The 22,920-nt window shown below is 46.3% G+C and overlaps 1 protein-coding gene across 3 annotated transcripts in view; it reads right to left on the bottom strand.

Annotated features, from left to right (window-relative positions):
* ABCC8 (ATP binding cassette subfamily C member 8) overlaps nucleotides 1-22,920 on the bottom strand; it is a 77,671-nt gene that overhangs the window by 46,441 nt on the left and 8,310 nt on the right. The window contains exons 4-9 of one of the 3 annotated variants that reach the window (XM_086677856.1): nucleotides 18,626-18,792; nucleotides 16,728-16,970; nucleotides 15,715-15,903; nucleotides 8,411-8,575; nucleotides 5,170-5,325; nucleotides 178-312 (exon numbers count right to left, since the gene is read on the bottom strand). In XM_086677856.1, the coding sequence (XP_086533982.1) occupies nucleotides 178-312; nucleotides 5,170-5,325; nucleotides 8,411-8,575; nucleotides 15,715-15,903; nucleotides 16,728-16,970; nucleotides 18,626-18,792 (1,055 nt within the window). The remainder of the gene's footprint in view (nucleotides 1-177; nucleotides 313-5,169; nucleotides 5,326-8,410; nucleotides 8,576-15,714; nucleotides 15,904-16,727; nucleotides 16,971-18,625; nucleotides 18,793-22,920) is intronic. The other 2 variants (XM_086677857.1, XM_086677858.1) reach the window with 2 other exon arrangements.

Below are 22,920 nucleotides of genomic sequence, written 5' to 3'. Positions count from 1 at the left end.
ACAACCAAGTAGCCTGCTTAAGGTCAACGATAGTGTGGATATATGTGTGTATGGCTGTTTGGTGGCATCTGGGGGAAGAGTGAGGAGCCTCGCTGATGTACAGGGAAAGGGAGCAAGCAGCCGCATGGGGGAAGGATGGGGAAAAGGGGCGCGAGCACCCTGGGGACGCTCACTCACCAGTGTGCTCCGCTGGGCCTGGGAGAGCTTGGTGGCCACAAAGTACTGGACGGGGGCCAGTAGGATGATGACAGCTGCCCCAATTAAGGCACTGACTCCAAGGATGTAGTAGAGGAGAATCACACCCACGACGATCTGAGGGAGGGTCATGGGGGTGAGTTTCCTTTGACCTGGTAGTCGCCCTGGGGGAAGCGGTGTTGGCAACCCCTTTCCCCAGGCCCCTAGAGAGGGACATGCCTTGGTGCCCAGGTTTCCGAGTTGTCCCCAGGGGCCAGAGGAGGAGGTGTGACAAAGCAATTTCAGAAAGAGGTATTAACATGATGGGCTCTCATGCAAGCAGTGGCTTTCTCGGCTGATAACAAACTGCATTTATCTGTAAGCCTGCTGAACCATTAACTCTCTCCAAATCTACCTTCCAGATGGAAGTCTCAGAGCTGAGGTCGCACAATGAGTGTAACAGCACCTTTTGTTCTGTTGGCTGGCTGGCAAGGCTGACGGTTCCCTCACACTGGGGAAAAAGTGACACACGAGCAAAGGAGCACTGCCGTATCCATGCCAGACAAAACCGGTCCAGGGTCTGAGAGTTCAGTTTTCATTCTCAGGCTCCTGGCATCTTTTTCAAAATAAAATATGAACTGTCTTCTATTACACCAATTATTACATATATAAGAAAATGAAAATGACCTCTTAAATTTATGACATCGTGTAGAGTGGTTTTTGGATGAAAATACAAGTTTTTATAATTCTTAGAGGCATATACATTTTATAATCTATAATACATATACACATATGTACATGAAGGCTGGTATCTTTAATGTTTTAGTGAATCTGGCAAGTATTCTCTGAAAAGAGAATTATTCTGGCTTTATGCAAATGACTGCCTACTTCTGAATATTTATGAGAAGTGTAAATTACTCTTGCCAGCCCCTGAAGCATCAAGCTGACAATTTCTCAGGTTGCCTTCAAAGGCAGACAGCTCTAAATTCAGGGATTATTCTAGAGGAACAGATGTGCTGTCTTCCTTAATTGGAAAAAAAAAAAAAAGTCTGCCTGGGTTGGCCTTGCACTCTACACCAAATTGGCACTAAGCTCCTTGCACTACCTCGAGGGCAGAGGTGGGCGGTTTTGTAATTCCTCTTAATCACAGAATGCCTCTTGTATTAGCGGGATCTTAGGGGCTGGTAAGTGACCCCTTTACCACCTGCCTCCCAGTGTTTCACTGATGTTAAATGCTGACACGGGGTGCAGAGAAGCACGTTGGGAAATAAAGAAACTCCTACTCCTGCCAGGCTCCGCTTCTATCACCCTACCCAAAAATTATCCCTGGCATCCAGTGTTTTCATTAGCTGTCCTCAGATGGAGGCAATCAGGGCATATTGTTCAGCGGCTTGGGTAGAGCCAGACACCAAGGAAGCTCCAAGAGCACTCCCAGAGTCACCACCATGGCACCTGCTGGGGGTCGGTGCCTGAACCCCCACCACGTCCAAGTGCTGGCAGCTGCTGGAACAAGACCTGGAGACACAGCTGCTGCTGATGCCAGGCTCTTCCTCCTCCTACACCCACCCCTTGTCATGCTCCCTAAATTCTTCTGTCCACTCTTCTATTCTGAGGGGTCTGAGTGGACCTTACAGGAGAATATATCAGAAAGCAGCGATTCTGAGTACGCAAAGCAAGTGTGGGGAATACAAGGGCTACGTTAGCTCCTATTTACAAGTTAGGAAAGCGATCTAGTATAATAGTGGGGAGATCATTGTCCCCGGAGTCTGCAAGCCTGAGTTTGAATGCAGTCTCAGCACTTAGCTGTGCAATCTTAGGCAAGTTACTTAACCTCTCTGAGTTTCAGCTTCTTCATCCTTACCATGGTGATTTTAATGCCCACTTAGCAGGACTTCTGTGAATATTAAATGAATATATATGATAAGCACCTAGAATAATACCTGGCCCATAGAGATCAAACCAGGCGGCGACTCTTTTCTTAAACAAAGAAACAAACAAACAGGCCTCATGGGAACTCTGTCACTAGGGAAGCACGGAAAGGAGATACTTGGGTATATGGCACAGCTACCGGCTCACTGTGTGCCCCACCCCTCCAGTGCCCATGGGATGAGGAATCAAAGAAGTCCCCACTATTGCCGAGTTCCTTAACACGGCATCCAAGAGCTTCAGGGGGCCAGTCCAGCTCCTGAAATCGTAGGCAAAATGTGTGAACACACATTTGTTTTTCTGAGAAGCTTTTATTAGACTGTCAAAAGTATGTGTAGGTCAGAGGTTGCCTAGGGCTGGGGGAGGGGATGAGAAGTGACCACCAATGGGTACGGGTTTCCCTTTGGGGTGATGAAAGTGTTGTAAAAGTGTGACAATGCTAGGGGCGCCTGGGTGGCTCAGTCGGTTAAGCCACCGACTCTTGATTTCAGCTCAGGTCATGACCTCACCGTTAGTGAGTTCGAGCCCTGTGTGGGGCTCTGCGCTGACAGTGCGGAGCCTGCTTGGGATTCTCTCTCTCCCTCTCTCTGCCCCTCCCTGGCTCACTCTCTCTCTCTCAACATAAACAAACATTAAGCAAAAATAAATAAATAAACTTAATAAAATTGTAATGATGGTCGCACAACTCTGAATATGCTAAAACTCACCGAATCATACAGATTAAATGGGTGAATTATATCTTAATGAAGCTTTTATCAAAAAAAGTATATGTGACCAAAAAAGATTACAAATCAAGGAGAGTTCCCGGGGATAAAGGAGAGGGGCTCCTGAGCTAGTTTCAGTATTTCCAAAGGCGACCCAGGCTGTACGCGAGATCCTGGCTAGGTTGAAAGGATTGGATCAACTCCACGTGGGAACACTGGGTCTTGAGGGCTGGTTAAAGCTCTAAGTGGCAAAGTTATAGCCAGCCTTTAAGGAATTAAAAGTGGAAAACCAAATGATACGTCATGATAAATAAACAAAGGTAAGTAGTGGAGATAAAAACTACCACCCCCTGGGTGTTGGGAGGGTTAACTGCATAAGTGACAGAGGCTGGGGCAAGCAAAGATTATTTTTTCTTTTAATTTTTTTAATGTTTATTTATTCTTGAGAGAGAGAGAGAGAGAGAGAGAGAGAGAGCGCACAAGCAGGGGGAAGGGCAGAGAGAGAGACACACACACAGAATTGGAAGCAGGCTCCAGGCTCCAACCTGTCAGCACAGAGCCCGATGTGGGGCTCAAACCCATGAACAGTGAGTTCATGACCTGAGCTGAATGAAGTTGGATGCTTAACTGACTGAGCCACCCAGGTGTCCCTGGGGCAAGGGTTATTAGTATTAGTGTTGTTAGCAATGATGTACGTGCAATAAACGTTATAAATAGTAGTAATGATAATCTGGTGGACAAATGAAATCTTAATGAAGATTTTGGTGGACAAAGTCTTTCAAAAGAGGTTGTTTAAGGGGACATACATAATAGAAAGTGTTCTTGTGGATAAAAGACTGGTAACTATATTAGATGAACTCTCCAGGCCCTTCTATGGCTTCTTTTTTTAAAAAAAGTTTATTTATTTATTTTGAGAGAGAGAGAGAGAGAACTCTCACAAGTGGGGGAGGGGCAGAGAGGGTGGGAGAGAGAGAATCCCAAACAAACTCTGCACTGTTAGCATGGAGGCCGACATGGGGCTCTACCTCATGAATTGTGAGATCAGGACCTGAGCTGGAATCGAAGTAGGGCACTTAACCAACTGAGATACCGAGGTGCCCCCTTTCTATAGCTTCTGTAGTCACCAATCCATCTTGGTAGAGCTGGGGGGAGGACGGTGATCTAGACATGGATAAGTGGTAATGGGGGATGGCATACAGAGCTGTCCCCATAAAAAGGACCACCAGATTCCCTGCCCTACGTCCCCATCAAGATGCCTAGCTGACTCTCTGTTCTATTTTCCTTTAAAGTCTTTCAAATATAAGTTTTACAGGTAAGAAGGACCAATAAAAGTCACTTGAGATTAAGTTTTGTGGAATCTGCGTCCTAAGAAGCAATGGATTCTGAACTGGTAAAGTCCTCACTCACACCAAAGTCTGCAATTTCCAGGGATCTGATATTTACTTAGTGACTGCTCTGGGCCGGGCACTCTGCATGGTGCTTTACTTACATCGTCTAACTGACTCGTCATAGCAACACCAGAGGGTAGGAATCATCCCCTTTTCATAAATGAGGAAATTGAGGTTCAGACAGGTTAAGTATTTGAATCAACTGGTTTCACCAAAGTCCAGGCACTTTCCTCTATATCAGGCAGCCTCTGTGGAGCCTGCAGGGGTTCTGGGATTCACCAGAGTGAAGCCAAGTCCATGGTCAAAGCTCCAGATGAGAGACAGAGCAGACCAGACCAGGAGTCAGGAAAACCACGCCAAGGATTCTCCTGCTATCGTTGGGGGAGAGTGCACCTCCTTCAGAACCATCCCCAAAGGTTGTTTGGCTTTAGAAATAATCATGTTTTTGATCTTCAAGAACAACATGTGCTTACTTGAGAATTTAGAAATGCATAAAGAAAATAAAAGTCACTCGTAACCCCACCATGTAGCCTTCTAGTTCTTTTTTCTGGGTGAGTCTGTGCCAATGTGTACACGTACATATATTCCAATTTAGCGTGAAGCTCACTGCATGTACTATTTTGTAACCTTTTTGGCTTAAACATCCATCATGAACACTTTTCAGTGTAATTAAGTACTTTGTTGTAACATAGCTTTTAATGTCTGCAAAAATGTTCCACATATGATTATCCCATAGTTTTTTTTTTTTTTAAGGTTGGCTGCTTTTTGAGAGCCTAAATGACAAGAGAGATAGATAGACTGTTTACAGAGTGTGAGCGAGTATTGGAAGCCAGGGGTACACACCATGGAGACCCCAAGGGTGTGGAAGGTGCAGGCAAACATGGAATGGAAGATGGTGAGCCCCTAGTCACTGGGCATGTACCAGCAGATTCTGACTTTGTGCCCCCCCACCCCCACCCCAGACACACATCCCTTACCTGTACTGGCATGGCCCAAAGGTTTGGGCACAGGAAGAAAAACCACATGAGCTGGTTGGTGTCAATGGCAACCAGGTTGCAGATCTGCCCGGCTGTCATGTCCCCCATGGACAGGTTGGAGGTGGACAGGTGCATAATTTTATTGTAAATCTTGGTCTGGAAATGAGAGCAGAGTATTTCACATTTGTCATCATCATCATTCTAATCCGTCTCCCAGATGCCATGTGTCTACAATATGCCAGTGCCTTCTCAGACATTCCTCCACGGGGCCCCAGAGCAGCTTTGTAAGGGGGCACTGCATTAGTGGTTCCAATTTTACAAATGAGGTAACTAAGGCTCAGAGAGGCAAAGGCCTTTGATTACAGAACAAGCAATTCAGAAAGGCAGCATTCACATGAGGAATCCTTGCCAGCATGGCAAGCTACTTCCCCAGCAAAGCAAGACCTCTCCCTTGGCGACAGGACTTAATTAGCTCTTAAATCTTAAAAGTGATCATCGTGTCCTGTTGTATTCTTCGTTTGCCAGAGGCCAGTGGAGAACACACTTCATAAAAATGATAAAGTGGGGCAGCTGTCTGTTTTAATGTGGCTGTCTTCAACCAGGAGAGGGGTATGTTTGGAGGCCGTGTCTTGTCTTAACTGAGCCTTGAAACAAAACGAGGGATCAGCATGGGAAGGTCTTTTGTGAGACATGACATACAAGTATCGATCAGCCCCACCACCATGGGAGTCCTGCCCCCAAAGGACCTTGTTCTGTCTCCTCAGGGCAGATGGGGAGCAGCCATGGAAATGGCTCCCTGTGGGCTCTGATCCTAAAAGCTCTGTGTGCAGAGTGATCGTGCCTCCTAGAAACATGGCAATTTTCAAGTTATGTGCTCTTAAACAAGGAGAAATGCATTTCTGTCTTCAACGTCCTAGGGATGCCTCCTCTTAAATGAAATTCTATTGTGCAGTCTGTTGTCAGGTGGACTCCCAGTCCTAAATTCATCTTTTGTGAAACCCAAGCTTTCTTGTGGATCAGGTCTGCTTAAAGCATGAACCTATCATATGTCTTTGTTGAGTTTATATACACCATGGGTACAGTTTAAAATAATGGCAATGACATTTTTGGACAGATCTAGGCACGGCCCAGGTTATGTGAAATCAGTCTTCAAAGAATAATAGTAAATTTAGTTTTAGTGAAGTAGGAACATAGAGTAATCTATCAAATAAAGCATTATTAAGTAAAGACTAGGATACACAGAAATCCACAATTGACTGATAGCTGGTTTATGTCCACAAATTATATATATAATACAAGCATGGGGCTTAATAACTTTTCATTCAAGAACTGTCATTCTTCTCAAACCCATGAAGACGTAGACCTTTATCTACAATTTTATGTAAATCTCTGAAAGAAAGGTTTGTTCTTCTAATTTGTTTTATAATTAATACCAGCAGTTTCTTTTTGTGGCATATGAATTTAGCTCTCCTGGATTCAGACAGTTTGATAAGAACAATTACATGCTAATCCATTTAAAAACCATATTTGGCTCTTTTAGCGTAATTGGAAAATACTGGGCTCGTGTGTAATTTATGACCTACAAGTAGAAAGATTTAATTACAAAACTGAATACAAAATTGGCTGTTGTCTATGGTGGTATGTGCCTGCCAGTCAATGGAAGAGTCTGTGCAGAGGCTGGGATTTTCAGAGAGGTTTTCTGGACTGAGAAATGACTTTGTTCTTCCTAGCTTTGAGCCCCTGTGAATCTCAGAGGGTCTTGTATTTTCCTGGGCTCTTTCCACCACTCTCACATGATGAGGAAATGATTCTGTTTTCTCAGTGAAAAACCACTGGGGATGGGCAGCGTTGTCAGGTACAGATGCACAATCTGTGCACAACTCCAGGGGGCACCATTCACATGGCCTGTACTAAGATAACCAGAGTTTGGACTCTGACAGGGTCCCCAGCCCAGGTCATACCCTTCTCCTCTCAGTCCCTTTTCTGCAAAGCCTCTGATCCTGGCTCCCAAGGACCAGTCAATGTTAATAATGAAATGAGAAATATTTCTGTCCTGAAGTGTGATGTGGCTTTGGGATGTAGTCACAACTTCTGAGTGTTCTACTGACTTCATGGGAATTTCTGGGTATGGCAGAATCTGCTAGTTGTCTCCCAATATCCATTCTCTCTTTTCACGAGAGACCCATTCTTCTCTTTTCACGAGAAGAATTTCTAACAGGGCATATATGGCTGTCAGGAACAAAGACCACACTTTCTAGCCTCTCTAGGTGTGACCACGTGGCCAATTTCTCATCGATGGGGTGAAGAAGGACATGTGTACCTTCTGCATTATGATTTTAAAAGAAGGCAGCATTCCCTCCTTTTGTCCCATCTTTCTTCTCTTGCTGGTTTAAGTGTAGGCCCAGCATTGGCAATGTCAACAGTCATTTGAAGCCATGGGGCAGAAGGCACATGAGCAGGCTGGCAGCCTTACAGAAGGAGCCAGGGTCTCTGACAAGTGTGCAGCTGCCACAGCAGCCCTGACTGTGTGTGGAAAACAAACTTTTGTCCTACTTAAACCACCATCTCACTGGGTCTCCCCATTCCAATGGCTGAACCAAAATTCTAAAGAGAATACTAGGGCTTGGACAACTCTCGTCACTGCCTTGCCTAAAAGTGCCCTGAATCCTTCCTGATTTTGATCACCCTTTAAACCCACTCTGGGAAGGAAACCACAGGGGGAAGGAAGAAAGACCTAGATCCAAGGGACTAGGTCCAAGGTTTAAGAGTTCAAATAAATCTTGCTGGGCCAAGATTTAAGAGCTCAAATAGACATTAGAGGCTCTCTAGTCCCAGTAAGTCAAGCTCATTTATTTATTTATTTTTTTTGCACCCAGAGAAGACTGGTGGCAGACCCCTGGGACAGAATCTGGGGAAGGAGTCTGACGCTGCATGTGCATTCAGCTGGAAAGAATGTGGTGACCCATTAGTGACATCTGTCCCATTCTAGGCCAAGCAGGTGACATCACAGACCTCGTGCAAGGTAGAACCAGGGCTAGAACTATTGCACTCCCTGAGTCCAGCCCAAGGCACTTTCCACTCTTCCTACACCTCTCTGTCAATGGTTATTGTTTCAAAGCACTGCTAAAGGGCAACAAAAAGATAAACTCACACCGGAATTATTCTTAAGTGCCCATGAGGATGAATAACGCGGTTCTTACTGCTAAGTGAAAACATAATTAGCCTGTATTGCAAAAAGTACCTGTATTGCTCCTCTCAAGTTAATTCCAGTTTCGATGGCGACATAGTAGGATGCTTGCAGAAATGTTCTTTGCAGTAGGAGGGCAAGGAACAGAAGCACGGCCAAGACGTAGGCATTAGCAAGGAACTCTTGGGATGAGACAAAGTAAACCCCGAGAAATTGCGTCTGAAAGAGAATTCAGAGGTGGCTGTCGTTGCTAGCAAAATGACCGCCATTAGCACCTGTTACTGTGCCACAGTGGCCATTATTATAAGACCCTCCATGCTTGCAAAGCTTTATGCAGCTGTTTATGAGGGAAATTCGACTAATAAATCCAACTAAACATTCTTCTAGCCACAGGGAGGGGTGCCTATCCCCTCTTTATCATCCTACTTAGGAGAACAGAATGTGGCCCAGTTCTAACCTCATGCCCATAAATATGGGCCCTCAGCTTTGTGGCCACCGGGCCCAGGGGAGATCACTCTGAATGGAACAAGAATAAATAGAGCAAATCACAGAGCAGCCAAAACCAGAACTGCCTGAACAAATCCCACAACGTGTGTTCTCTGCTACAAAAAAACCGGAATGAGCTGAGGTCTTGTCCTACACTCACCGACAGCCTGCCCTGTAGAAATTTCTGGGGAAGAAAGACCAATGGGAAAACTGTAGTGCTCCCAGGCGAGATGGAAAGTCATCACCTATAATAGGCTGGAGAAGATTTTAGAAGCCCCTGAGCCTCGTGGGGTCCCGGGACGTCCTCTTAAATTGAAGGTCCTCTTGCTGCACCTCTAGCAAGATCTCAGATGATAAGCACTGGGAAAAACCAAACATTTTGACTCTGTTGCTAAAGATACCAGGAAACAACAGCATGCCTGTTTCCAAATTCAGCATCAATAACTCCCAGGAAAACTTTGATCCTGATTAAACCTTTGCTCCCCAGCAGAACCACATCAATGTTTCCATGAAGACAGCACTCTCTCCCCTTTCTGAGACTCTGCCCTGAACTCCAAAAGCCATTTGAAAGGGGATAGGAGCTGCTACAGGCTAAAGGGTGGTGGGAACATAGTGATGAGAAGGAGGCTGAGGGCGTGTCTATGGCCAGGATCAGGTCCAAGGGGTCAGAACTCTAAAAGGAGTCTTTTTCCTAGAGTCAGAAATTCCTGGATATCGGATACAGGGCTATCGAATGGTAGTAGAAAAGATCTGGGCCTTCTAAACCAGCCCTGCTTCATGGAGCTTACGTCTGTCATCTCTCCCTGGATCTGTGGGAAAGGAGGCTTTTCACAGACACAGAGAGAGGAAGCAGACACAGAGAGACCACTGAGGTCTCATAGAGGAAGGCCCTACCAAGGCCTGAACCCCTGACTCTGTCTCATTTGTCAAAGAACCAGAGGGAAAGGCAGAAGGAGAAAAGAGAGGGTAGAGGGTGGGGGTGGGCTGGAGGCAGCAAAATGGACCTTAAAATTAGGCTGCAGGGGTTGAGACCCGTATCCTACAGGCAGCATACAATATTTATCAGGTACAGAACTCCATTCTCATAACACACTAATGAGAAGAATGCCATTATGAGTCTAATTTTATACATGAGGCAATGGTGTCTCAGCATGGCTATGTGGCTGGTTCAAGGTCACACGCTGATAAGGGACAACATGTGAACATGAACCTGTGTGATGCCAAAACTACGACCCTAGACGTACCACCAAAGCCTTATCCAGCCTTTTGACCTTGAGTCTCCCATTGTCAGCTACAAGCTTATGACTTGTGGGGGACAGAAACATGGCCACTTGGCTGGTTCTCAGTCAAAAAAGAAGGCATGTGGGTTTGGGAAAGCCTGGTCCTATCCAACATATTTTGGAATTCTTAGGTTCTATCATCTTCTGCAGAGACCCAGCTCTGGAGAATGGAGTCCATTATGTTAAAGCAACAAAGCACATCATGGGAATTTACCTCAAAGGAAATAATTTCACACCAGGAAATAGCTGTATGTGAAAAAAGTATTCTATCTCTGGACTACAGCAAGGGGAGAGTCTGAAAAGCCATGCAAATGTCCAACCACAGAGAATGGTTAGGTATGGTATGATGCTCATGGGAACACCACACACTCAAGAACACTAATCATCACAAAAGCTCTCAAGCAGCAAGGACTGCCATGCATGTGCTATGTCACAATGATCGGAAAACACATAGGCTGGAAAATGAGGACTAGAAAAGTCAACTGATCACGTATGTTGGTGAGAGTACGGGTGGCATTTGTTAAATACACTCATCATTTTCACATTTTTAACAAAACAACAAATTCTTTTTTTGCAGCTTTAAAGGCAAAACCTTGACCCCTTCCCCCCATAACACACACACACCACAGGGTCAGAAACTATATTTCTTTGGATCAAGAATTTTGTGGCCTATTAAAATGAAAATCTTCCTGTAGGTATAAGTCATTAGGACATTATTGATCTCTCTTCAAAGAGAGACATAAAAGATATGGAGCCCAGAATAGCTAAGTTTTTATTAAGAAGTGGGAACTAAACTAGCCAAAGAGACCTGAGGCACTACTACCCAAGGAAGGCAGGCATTGGGGAGGTTTAAATGGGTGTGAGGGCACTGACATTGCCCAGCACCTTGAAGGCTAGAGAGGAAAGGCCAAGGACCTGCAACATGACATCTGGTGGGAGTTAAATGCTTCAGAAGATCAGATACCCTCGTCCCACATTTTCACAAGCTCTCAGGGAAAGAAACTGTGTTTGTTTCCGGGGGTGCTCAATACATATTTTAAATCAATCAATGTATATGCTCTTCCTTCCCATCTACTTGTTATAGAAGTTATACATTTCCCATTTTTAAGTGTTTATTTTTGAGAGAGACAGAGAGAAAGAGTGTGAGCGGGAGAGGGGCAGAGAGAGAGGGAGACAGAATCCAGAGCAGGCTCCAGGCTCTGAGCTGTCAGCACAGAGCCCGATGTAGGGCTTGAACTCACAAACCGCAAGATCGTGACCCGAGCTGAAGTTGGAAGCTCAACAAACACCCAGGCACCCCTACATTTCTCCATTTTTCAGTTGAGCTGGGTTCATTGCACAGGTAGGACTAGAACCTAGGACTCTTGACTCTATAGTTCTGACCCTGATTATCCCTGTCTGGCCAGAGATATGACTGGAAATCCCTCCTTCCCTTGTTCTCTAGAGCTTAATGGAGAGGGATCACATGGGCTTTTGCTTCTTATTTTGGCGGGAACCAGAAGATGCATTGCCCATAGGTCCCAGCCCTGGAAGACCCTGGGTGAAAACAATGACAACTATCTTTGAACACTCATGGACCAATAATGTACCCAACCATCCATCTATAACCAGTTATCATGGTGGTTTAGAGCCTGGATTTAGAGGTTAGCCACATCTGAGTTTGAGTCCTAGATCATTATATATTAGCCACTGTGTCTTTATGTAAGTTCTTCAAACTCTCTGAGCCTCAGTTTCCTCACTGTAAAATGAGGCCATTAAGGGTTTCTACTCAGAGTTGTTGTGAGAATTTAACATAACAATGCAGCTAAAAATATCTAGCAAGCATAAGCACTCAATATGTGGCAACTTCTATATGATTCCCTGAAGAATCATTTCTCCTGTGCCTCCTGAATGTCAGGCATAGAGTTGGGTGTTGGGCACCCGGAGGTCAGATAATGCAGTTCTTGTCGTAGGGGACTCAGGGTCAAGTTGGGAAAGAGACAAGTGGTTTTTGATGGTGCAAGCCCCGGATGTTATGGGAGCACAGAGGAGGGTAATCTAACCCTATTAGAGGAAGTCTTTCTGGAGGAGGTGACATCTGAGCTGAGTCTTGGTGGCTGAGATGGGTTAGTGAGATGAAGGGAGTCCTGCCAGGCCAGAGCAGCTGCATGGGCATTTCCATGAAGACACCAGCCCACACACTGACATCACAAAGTCACAGAAATGCATATAAATTTACACAGTCACCCACAACAATAGCTACAAATACATGTACTCAAATAGGGACACAGACACACATGGAAAGAGATAAACCAAGAGACACAGGACAAATAGAAGGACATACATACAGAATCATAAACAGTTTCCAGGAGAACTCATTCAGAAACACACGTACACTCACAAACTTACACACGTTTCCCCTCTGAGGTTAGAGGCTGTTTGAAGCTTTGGCCCTCAGATCAAACCCAGACTGTTCTTTCTCTGCTCAACTAATGGCCTAGGGCAGCGCTGGCAGGTTTCAGATGCTGGCAGTTCATTATGAATCCAGTTCCCTTGCCCTGCAGCCAGATCAGTGGCATCCACAGCAGGTGACAGATTGTGGGTGGGGGTTAGGTGGGAGAGGAGGCAGTAGAGGGGGAGGTCATGGGCTGCTCCCAGCCAGGGTCCCAGCTTTCCCCGGGGTGTGGCAGACGGGGCAGGAGTGTGGAATTAAAGAAGAGATAATGTTTGTCCTCGCAGATGCCAAGGGCGGTGTGATTCCTGCCAACTGTGAGTGTCCCGGAAAGGGAAGGGAGGACAGGGCAGCCACTGACAATGATGTAAACAGTCGTGTCCGGCTGTGCAGACTACAGCAGCGTGGATCGAGGCTGAGTGGAAAGAAGGGCTTTCTCACAGAGATGGTTGTTAAATGCTGGCACACGTAGCTAGAGAGCTTCTGTCCTTGTAGGTTCATAAAGACCAGAACAGCACCTGTCTCTCTGAGTTAGAGCCATTGGGAGGCAGGGGGATGAACCGAATGACCTCAGTAAATGACCCCTCTGCCCCATTTTCTGGGTCCAGAAGCCCAAATGAGAATTAAGCCATATCCCAGGCAACCACATGGTTGAGGATTCTTTGCTGCTGACACTGGAGACTATATTTACTTTCACCTCTTGTTTCAGTGTCTGTAATTTGCTGATTGTATTTGGGCTGCAGGGAACAAATATTAAATCTGATAAGGCCTGCAGCCACTGAGGCAGAGCCATCTGTCTCAGGGATTTATGTACTGACGAGTAACCAGGACAAGAGCATTCCAACGAGAGGGCGGTAAATCCCAGGGCTGGTATACAAATAAAGAGAAAAGAGACCGCAAAGCTAACGTTCAGATGAGCTAAAATTCTAAGTGCTGTTCTCACTACCTCTCTGGCACATCCTGCCTCAGAGCTCTCTCACCAGCAGAAGCCCACCAGAGCTTTGGGAAACACAGGAAGAAGACAACAATGTGGACAAGCTGACAAGGGCTCTGGCCTGTGACACCCCCCCCCCAAAGTAACAACAGGCCCTGTTGCTACAGGGTTATCAATGTAGAGTATTCTGGAGTCATCTATGGTCAGACTAGAACTGAAGGTAACACTCTTGTAGACAAGAGGAGATGGCCCTTCCTCTCTCTTTTGGGGCCAAGTACAGCTCAGAGGCTCAAAAGCCATCAAGGTCGAAATAAGCAAGAAGAGTCCTTACATTCATGTTGAACTAGAAATCTGCCCATCTTAGCCTGGCCAACTCATACTCATATGTCAAGGCCCCATTCAAATACTAGCTCCTTTATGAAGCTATCCATGACTACTGGCTGAGTTAGTCACTCCCTCTTCCTACAGTTCCCTGTATACACCCCCTCATAGTAGGGGATATATACTATGGAGTGAAAGAGACTTGGGTTCAGATTCCAACTCTGTCGCTAAGTAACCGAGAAACACTAAAGTAAGTTACGTAACCTCTCCACACCTCAAGTCCCTCATCTGTAAAATGGGGATAAAAATACCTACTTGGTAAGTTATATGGTATGTGAATGATAATAAAGCTGTTACCAAAAAAAAAAAAAAAATTTACCCTAAAAGGTTGTGTTAGGCATGAGATGTGACAACACATGCATAATTCCCACAAGCAGCCGTGCATGTGTTAAGTGGTCAGGACGTGGTTGTCAGTATTGTGAATGGTCCTCATCATAACCATTGCCTCTGGATTCCCACAGCCCAAACCAGGCTTGGCACAGAGTAGGGTTCAATAAATATTTGCTGAATAAATCAGACAAACAGATTTGGAGTGTCTCATACTGCTGATCAGAAGTGCTCAGCTGATTAATTATATCTCTTAAAAAACTTAATATAAACCTCCAGAGGATTAAATGCTCTCTGCGATCTTAGAGCCAAGGAGATGAATAGTGTTACACAAGGGAATGTCATAAATCATTAAGGTCCCTAATTAGCAATTCTCAGCACCATTTTCAGACTGTTTGTGGCTAAAAGTTTACAATGATATTCCTGCTGGGAAAATAAAACTCTGAGTCTTGTTACACGTGAAAAGTTTTCCATTTTGTGGCCATCTAAACCTAATTGGCAGCAAGGAAACAGATAAAGGAATAAAGTACCCCACCCTCATCCCCAGAGGGGATGCCATTGCCCTAGCAGAGAAAATCAACCCCCACAAAGATTTCCTGCTTCTTTCCTCCAATGGATTTCAGTCTGTAGCATCTTTAAAGCTGCAAAGGCCATTGGATATCGTCTAATCCAATGAGTTTCAAGTACTTTTAAGACATGAAATCCTTGGGGCGCCTGGGTGGCTCAGTCGGTTAAGCGGCCGACTTCAGCTCAGGTCATGATCTCGCGGTCTGTGAGCTTGAGCCCCGTGTCCGGCTCTGTGCTGACAGCTCAGAGCCTGGAGCCTGTTTCAGATTCTGTGTCTCCCTCTCTCTGACCCTCCCCCGTTCATGCTCTGTCTCTCTCTGTCTCAAAAATAAATAAACATTAAAAAAAAATTAAAAAAAAAAAGACATGGAATCCTTTTGTAAAAAGAATTTTTGATGGGAAAGGCCCACATATTCATAAAACTGGGTCAGCTTTGAGTGAAATCTGGAATTGGGGGCGGGGAGAAACTCATGGAGGTTTCCCTCTTGTCACCCCCAGCAGCAACCTCCAAGATGTCCCTGTAGAGCCTTGAATGCCAGGATATACAGAACTGAAGAAGACAGATTGTGAAGTTGTTTAGAGTCCATTAGGATGATGTAAACTAAGCCAACATATCCAACAAATCACAGAAGCCCTAGACACTGAGTAAACAAATGTACTTCCTACAACTTTCTGAATGACTAATAACTGGGAGAGGAATTATGGCAATGATGACAAGATGAAGAGATGGCAAGGGCATCATAAATCTTCCTGGGGCACAAACTTGCCCCCTGGCATTTCTGTTAACCAGATGCAGAGCATCTTCTAGAGGGAGATATTGCCAAGGGCTTTGTGCGTGTGTGAGGAGCTGACCCAGTGCAGTCAAAGTGCACACACATTGGCCCTTGCACATTCTCATGTACAAGGGAAAATCTTCCAAAGGATACCCTGCTCTACCCCTGGGATGGCCTACCTTGGGCTGGAAGACGCGGTTTTCCTTCCCAAGGTGGTCCACAATCCCGAAGATGCACAGCGGCCCGGCGAAGCCCAGCAGGTCAGCCAGTATACGGAAAGTGCTGCTGAGGACCAGGCGTCTCCCAAAGGCACGGCAGAGTGCCTGCCAGATGGCCCGGGCACCCTGTGTGCTCTGCGAGTCCTTCTGCTGCCGAGAGAGAGAGACCGATGGCCTGGTCAGAATGGCAGAATCTGGCCTCCCAGGAAGTCCCTGGTTCCTGCTGCCTGGGGAAACTTTTCTGCAGACAGGTGAACTCCAGGAAGAAATCACTGAACCATCAAGTGCATGGTGAGGTGGGCCCTCCCAACACCAACACAGTTCAGATGGGGAAACTGAGGCCAGATGATTGATCAAGGTCACACAGCCGGTCAGGGACCATGTGATGAGCACAGCATGTGGCACACTCATTCGTCACCACCTGCATTGCATCTGCCTCAGTGTCCACCCCTCCTCCCCATGCTAGGGCAGAGGCAGCAAAGGAACACTGGACTGGGAGTTGGGACACCGGCTCTGCCACCTACCAGCTGTGGGCCAGTTCTGCGCCTTTCTCAGAGCCTCCGTTTCCATGGTAGTGATAGAGGGAGACCCCTACTTGGCTCAACTTACAGAATGTGTGCAAGTGTCAGGCCACTAAATCTCTGCTTTAATATGGGTGAACGTTTCCACCTTTATAAGTCACTGAACTCCAGAAGGAAGAACATAGGACATGAGGGAATGCAGTGGGGTCACATCCCTTCTCAGGACCTCAGTTTCCCCCATGTGGACAACAAGGGTGTAAGGGCCATTCTAGCTATGACAGTCCTATGAATCTTTAGTTCTGGACTTGTCCCTGGTTCACTGTGTCACTCAGGGCAAGCCTCTTCCCTTCCATAGGCCCTACCAGGGGTTTGACCTGATGCCTTCTGAGGTCCCCATCTGTGACTGTAAATTAGAGGGAGGGGGACGGATGGTGAGGCAGGGCCCTCACTGACCGCTTGGGTGTCGAAAGCCTCACAGAGCCGCTGGTAGTTGGTGAGGGCCCTCATGGCAATGGGCAGCTTCCCAATGGCTCGGAGATCAATGGGCTTCTTGTGGGCAGTCTTGATGAAAGCATTCATCCACCAGTAGGTGCCTTTGGATAGCAAATTCACGAAGGGCTGCAGGAAGCGCACCCCCAAGTCCTGTAGGTCCTCAGGGGGCTTTACCTCCCTTGGCGACTTGAAGAAGATATATCTCTGTGGGGCACATGGGTCACAGGGGATGGGTAAGTACAACTTCTCACCACCCTCCACTTTGCCCCAGAAAAGATCTGGGGTTGTGACATCCCACCCTTGACCTCTAACATAGGGGGCCATCTCTTGCCTATTCCCAGGAAATGGGTCCCTCCACACATCCTGGCCATCAGTGCCAGGGCCTCCTGGCTTATAACTCTTCATTGAGGTCTGCTCTGTATCCCCTTGGCTGGGTTGGGTTGGATCTAAGCCGGACTGGGAAAGAACAGAAATCTCCCGTATGCCATCTTCCCCACAGATCTGAGGACATTACCATATTTCATGTCGGGTTTGCAGGACATGGAGCCCTGCAGACCTGCCTCTTCCACTTACTAGCAATGTGTCTTTGGACAAGTCTCCTCTAAAAAGTTTCCTTTTTAGAAAGTCTAAAATGTGGGTGGTACTTGCATCCCAGGGGTGCTGTGAGGGTCAGTTGAGGCAGGGAGTGAGGTCGGCCTTTATACCCTGTAAATCACCAACTAAACAGGGGTATCAGAGAAATGCAAATGCAAGGAGCACTTCACACTTATCACCCAAATGGGGCTGGCCCATTGCTTGTTGGAGGAAGGGAGACGGTTGTCGTATTCATTGCTAGTAGATTATAGTCTTTCTGGAAGGCAATCTGCAACATTGATTAAAATTTAAAATACACAGACTCTTTGAACTAGCAACTCCACTCCTTGGACTCTATCCCAAAGAAATAAAAACAGCAATACATAAAGATAGAAGCATGTTGAATACACCATTATTTGTGAAGACAGAAACTTGGCAACACAGTGAATGCCCATCAATAGGGTAATGGCTGAATAAATTATTGCTCATCCACATGATGGAATATTATGCAGCCATTAATAAAACTAAATTAGCCATACCAGACTTGGAGGGAGTCCTAAGAGATATCTGTTGGGTGAGAAAAGCAAGATGCAGAAAACTGTGTATAATATGATCCTATTTTTATAAAATGAATATTGAGAGGAAAAACCTTACTCTTACATGTGTTGAGAAAAAAGAACCTTAAGTAGATACAAGTATATGATATTATACTAATAAAAACCAAGAATGGAAGTGCACATATTAGGTTGTTATCTGGGTTACTTGGGGAGGGGGGGAAGGTCCGGGGAGCATAGAGTAGGAAGAGAGGAAAGAGGTAAAGGGAATAAGCAAAAATGATAACAAAACAAGACCAAAGACATGTATGCAGCCACATTTACTCATTCAGGTATATGTGAAACTATGATGAATACATTAACTCCCTTCCCCCAAAACAACAGAAACAACAACAGAGCTCGGGGGAAGCCAGTACTTGAAGCTCTTTTCCCTCTTCTATGGGATTAAACTCAGAATCCTTCAACCTTGGCTAACACATCCTATCACTTCCATTCCCTCTGGGATCCTCAGGTAGAGGGCAGTGGGACCAGATGGAATGTTCCTCTCAAAACTCCCCTACCAGCCTCAACTCTCCTTTGGGGGTGGGTAAAGGAGGCTGACTGCTTCTAGGGCTTGGCTAAGAAGCAGGGTGGGGGTCCATATCCAGGGGAAGGACACTGATCAGAAGCCCCGCCCTGGCTAAGGTGTGTCCTGAGATGGGTGCTGGGGTGGCTCAGGAGTGGTCTGCTTACCCTCACTCTGATGACATTGACCTCCACCAGGAGCAGCATCCCGTAGAGGATCACCAACAGCCCCGTAAGGCAGAAGCGCAGCTGTGAGAAGCCGATGGCGTGGTCATAGAACTTGACGAACTTGATCGTCTTGGTGATGAAGGCCAGGGTCCAGTAGACTAGCAGGGCTGCAGGGGAGAGGACATGTGTGTGTGTGGATTTGCATGTGTGTGCAGTCATGGTTGTGCAAGTGTGTGGGAGAGAAGGAGAGAAAAGAAGTATGTCAGGGAGGACGTATCTGTGTGAACAAGCCACTGTTATGGGTGTGAGAGCACATTTCTGAGGAAAAGGCTGTGTGTGTGAATATATGTGTGTAATTTTCAGATGGTATACATACATTAAAACATTCATGATAGGTATGTTCAAAACATTAATAATCTTGTAAGTCAAAGGGCGCCTGGGTGGCTCAGTCGGTTAAGCATCCGGCTTCGCTTCAGGTCATGATCTCACGGTTTGTGGGTTCGAGCCCCACGTCAGGTTCTGTGCTGACAGCTCGGAGCCTAGAGCCTGCTTCAGATTCTGTGTCTCCTCTCTCTGCCCCTCCCCTGCTCGCTCTCTTTCTCTCTCTCTCTCTCTTTCAAAAATAAAAAAATAAACACTAAATTTTTTTTTTAATTTTGTAAGTCAAGCTGGTCAGTCAAATTTCCCTTTACAGTAATGAATAAGAAAAATAGGAAAATTATGTCTTGAAGTTAACTAAGTTGTAGGCGCCATGCCAAGGAAGCACTTTAAGTATTATCTCACTTATTCCTTACAACAACCTTGTGAGGGGAAAAGTGCCATCACCCCTGATTTAACAGACAAAGGAATTAAGGCTCAGAAAGGTTAAGTAACTGCTCAGTCGGGAGGTGGAACTGGACCAGCCTGATGCAGAGCCCATGCCTGGAGCCTCCGTCCTATAGTGGTTTGCTTGTGGAATTTCTAAGCCTGGAAAATCTTAAAGATCCTTCGACCCACTCTTTCATTTAATAGCTGTCCTCCTCTATAAAGGGGCCTTAAAGAGGTTGTGACCTGCCCGAGCTCACTGCAAGCTTGAGTGTCCCCAGGATAGAGCCCGCTACATACAGCATGATGATGCTCCTCATGGAGCCTGGGGGACTGGGGGATGAGAAAAAGGAAGTCACAGTTCTGTGAGGCAGTGTGTACGGTGGTTAGAACAGGGCCTTGCAGCCAGATATATTTGGGCTCAGATCCTGTAATTTAATAGTTATGTGACTTTGGGTAAATCATTTAACCCATCCAGGCCTCTGTTTCTTCACCCATAAAAATGGGGATGATAACAGCATTTCCTCAAAGGTTGCTGTGAGCATCTAGCACAGTGGGCCTGGTACACAGCGGGTGGTGCTCTTTGGACATCAGCTGTTAATATTTTTATTATCTCCAGATTTCAGACCTGGGACCATAATCATCAGAAGCTATCAGTAGATTCTAATCTCTAAATTCTCACCGCCACCACCTGCCAATAAACCACTGTCAGCTGGCAACCAGAGGAAGGAACAATAATAAGCCCCCCTTTAGGAGATGCTTGCTTTAGCGTAGGCAGCTCCTTCCCCCTCACTCCCTAGAGTCCTATGCAGATGAGGTCAGCCTACATTCCCTAGAGCTCCTCTCTAGTGGGGCCACAGAGAAGGAGACACCTTCAAGCTGCCCTCCATCCCTAAATGGGCCTGGTCACACAAATGCCAGGGCATCTCTTAGAGACAAAAGTTGGGGTCTGCCCCAGCCTGAGTCTGGGCTGGGAACTAGGCCAAGACGGTGAACTTTCCCAGAGAGGGACAAATGCCATCTATCTCAGGTCCCTGGGTGAGGGCATTAGGATAGGGGGCAGAAGTGTCTGCTTTCTGCATGCTACCCGCCTCTTGACAGGACTGGGATGATAAACCCCTCACCTTGGTCTGGTGACGAGGTCACAGGGATCCCACAGCTGGAGGCCATCACCCTGCCCCCACACCTACACTCCCCAGACAGAACTTGAGCGTCAGAACCTCTTTGGCCCTTCATGAAGGTCACTTTTGGGAGCCAAGACTTGAAAATATGCCTCACATGGGTGTTAACAGATGTGGTATGATTTGCTCTTCATAAAAATCCTGTGACTTAGACAGGGACTTACAATTCCTGTCCAGATACAGAAACTGAGGCTCATGGAGTCTGAGTTCGTGTCCAAGGTCACACAGGGAGTTAGCGGTGGACCCAGGACTAAGCCCAAGGGTTATTTCCACAGTGCCGGACGTCGCAGCCCTCAGCCAAAGCTTAGGGCTTGACTGAGAGAAAAGCAGAAAAGGACAGTGGTGTGACAGGGGGGCTGCGGGCAAGTTTTAGGTTCTGAATTCTCATTACCCCAGCATCTTCCCTGTCCCTTTCCACACCCCACCTATTACCAAGTTCTGTCTACTTTACTTTTTTTATTCTTATTTTTTTTAACGTTTTTTAATTTATTTTTGAGACAGAGAGAGACAGAGCATGAACAGGGGAGGAGCAGAGAGAGAGGGAGACACAGAATCTGAAACAGGCTCCAGGCTCTGAGCTGTCAGCTGTTCAACGCGGGGCTCAAACTCACGGACTGTGAGATCATGACCTGAGCCGAAGTCGGACGCTTAACCGACCGAGCCACCCAGGCACCCCATGTCTACTTTACTTTTAAATATCTGGGCCACCTGGGTCACCATCATATCTCCTCGGTGGCCACCATCATATGTCCCCTGCACTACCTAGAGGGCTTTCTCATGGTTTCTCCTCTTTCCCTCTTGCCCACTTCCAGAATTGCCTCTGTAAAGCAATGTATGTGATCAAATATGATCTCAATGCACCCATGTTCCTAACAGCATTATTCACAGTAACTAAAAGGTGGAAGAAACCCAAGTGTCCATTGATGGATGAATGGATAAGCAAAATGCATTATATCCATACAATGGAATGTTATTCAGTTTTAAAAAGAAAGAACATTCATCAGAATGCTACATGCTACAACACGGGTGAACCTTGAGGATATTATGCTAAGTTAAGCAAGCCAGTCACAAAAGGACAAAACAGTGTATGCTTCCACTTATACAAGGTACCTAGAGTAGTCATGTTTGTAAAGATAGAAAGTAGAATGGTGGTTTTGAGAGGATGAGGGGATAGGGGAGAGAGGAGAATATGGAGTTACTGTTTCGTGGATACAGAGTTTCAGTCTGGGAAGATGAAAAGTTTTGGAGATGGATGGTTGGATGGATGGATGATGATGGCTGCACAAATGTCAATGTACTTAATGTCACATACTGTGCATTTAAAAGTGGTTAAAATAATAAATTTCACGTATAAGTTACACACACACACACACACACACACACACACCCCTCACACACCCTAATCCTCAATGCCATGGGATAAAGGCTAATGCCTGGGGTCTGCCCCAGCCTGAGTCTGGGCTGGGAACTAGGCCAAGATGGTGAACCTTCCCAGAGAGGGACAAATGCCATCTATCCGTGGGTGAGGGCATTAGGATAGGCATACCCGCCTGGTATGGTTCCCACCTGCCACTCCAGCCTTCAAAGTTCAGCTCTCTCTGCTTTCTGCATTCCAGTCACAGGTTTTCTTCCAGATTTCCTAATGTGCTTCTCCTGTCTCAAGACATGCTGTTCCCTCTGCCTGCAATGGTCTCCTCTCCCTTCTCCCAGGTAGTTCCTACCTATCCTTCAGTTCTCAGCTCAAATGTGACTTTTTCATAGAACATTTCCTTGATCTCATCTGGTGCCTCAGGACCAAGGTCATTTTGTGGGTTCACCTTTCTGCAGGATTCCAGACCTGTGACCAGACAGGAGTCTTCTCAGAGGGCCAGCTGCTCCCCAATACCCACTGTCCTCAATGCCTGCAGCTCATTGGGTACTCCTCTCTGCTTTTCCCTGTTCTAGAATTTCTGGCTCTGCAGAGCAAAGTTCTACCAGAAGGGAATGGAGGGAGTTAGTCCTTGTTCTTTGGAGAAAGAATGGTCCATCGATAGGTGGTAATTTGTGCTTTAAGGAAAGAACATTACATGTTTTCCGGAGAATGAGAAAATAAACTCAGCAAATGACCAGACAGGATGTTTCTGGGGGCAACGGTCCATCAGGCACTGGGGTTAATGAGGGGTTCTCTGCATGAGGAGATGCTTCTGAATCTTCAGAAGAGGGAGGATCTCTGAAGTCTGTACTTAACATCTCTCTCTCTCAACTTGTGCCCCCTAGTCTCCTGACCACACTCTCATGGGGTCACCTGGGTAGGGGGTTAACCTGGATGAT

This window comes from Puma concolor, chromosome D1 (assembly GCF_028749965.1).
Source record: "Puma concolor isolate L17-30 chromosome D1, mPumCon1.1.hap2, whole genome shotgun sequence".
Lineage (NCBI taxonomy): Eukaryota > Metazoa > Chordata > Mammalia > Carnivora > Felidae > Puma > Puma concolor.
This window is presented reverse-complemented; position numbering and strand designations above follow the sequence as displayed.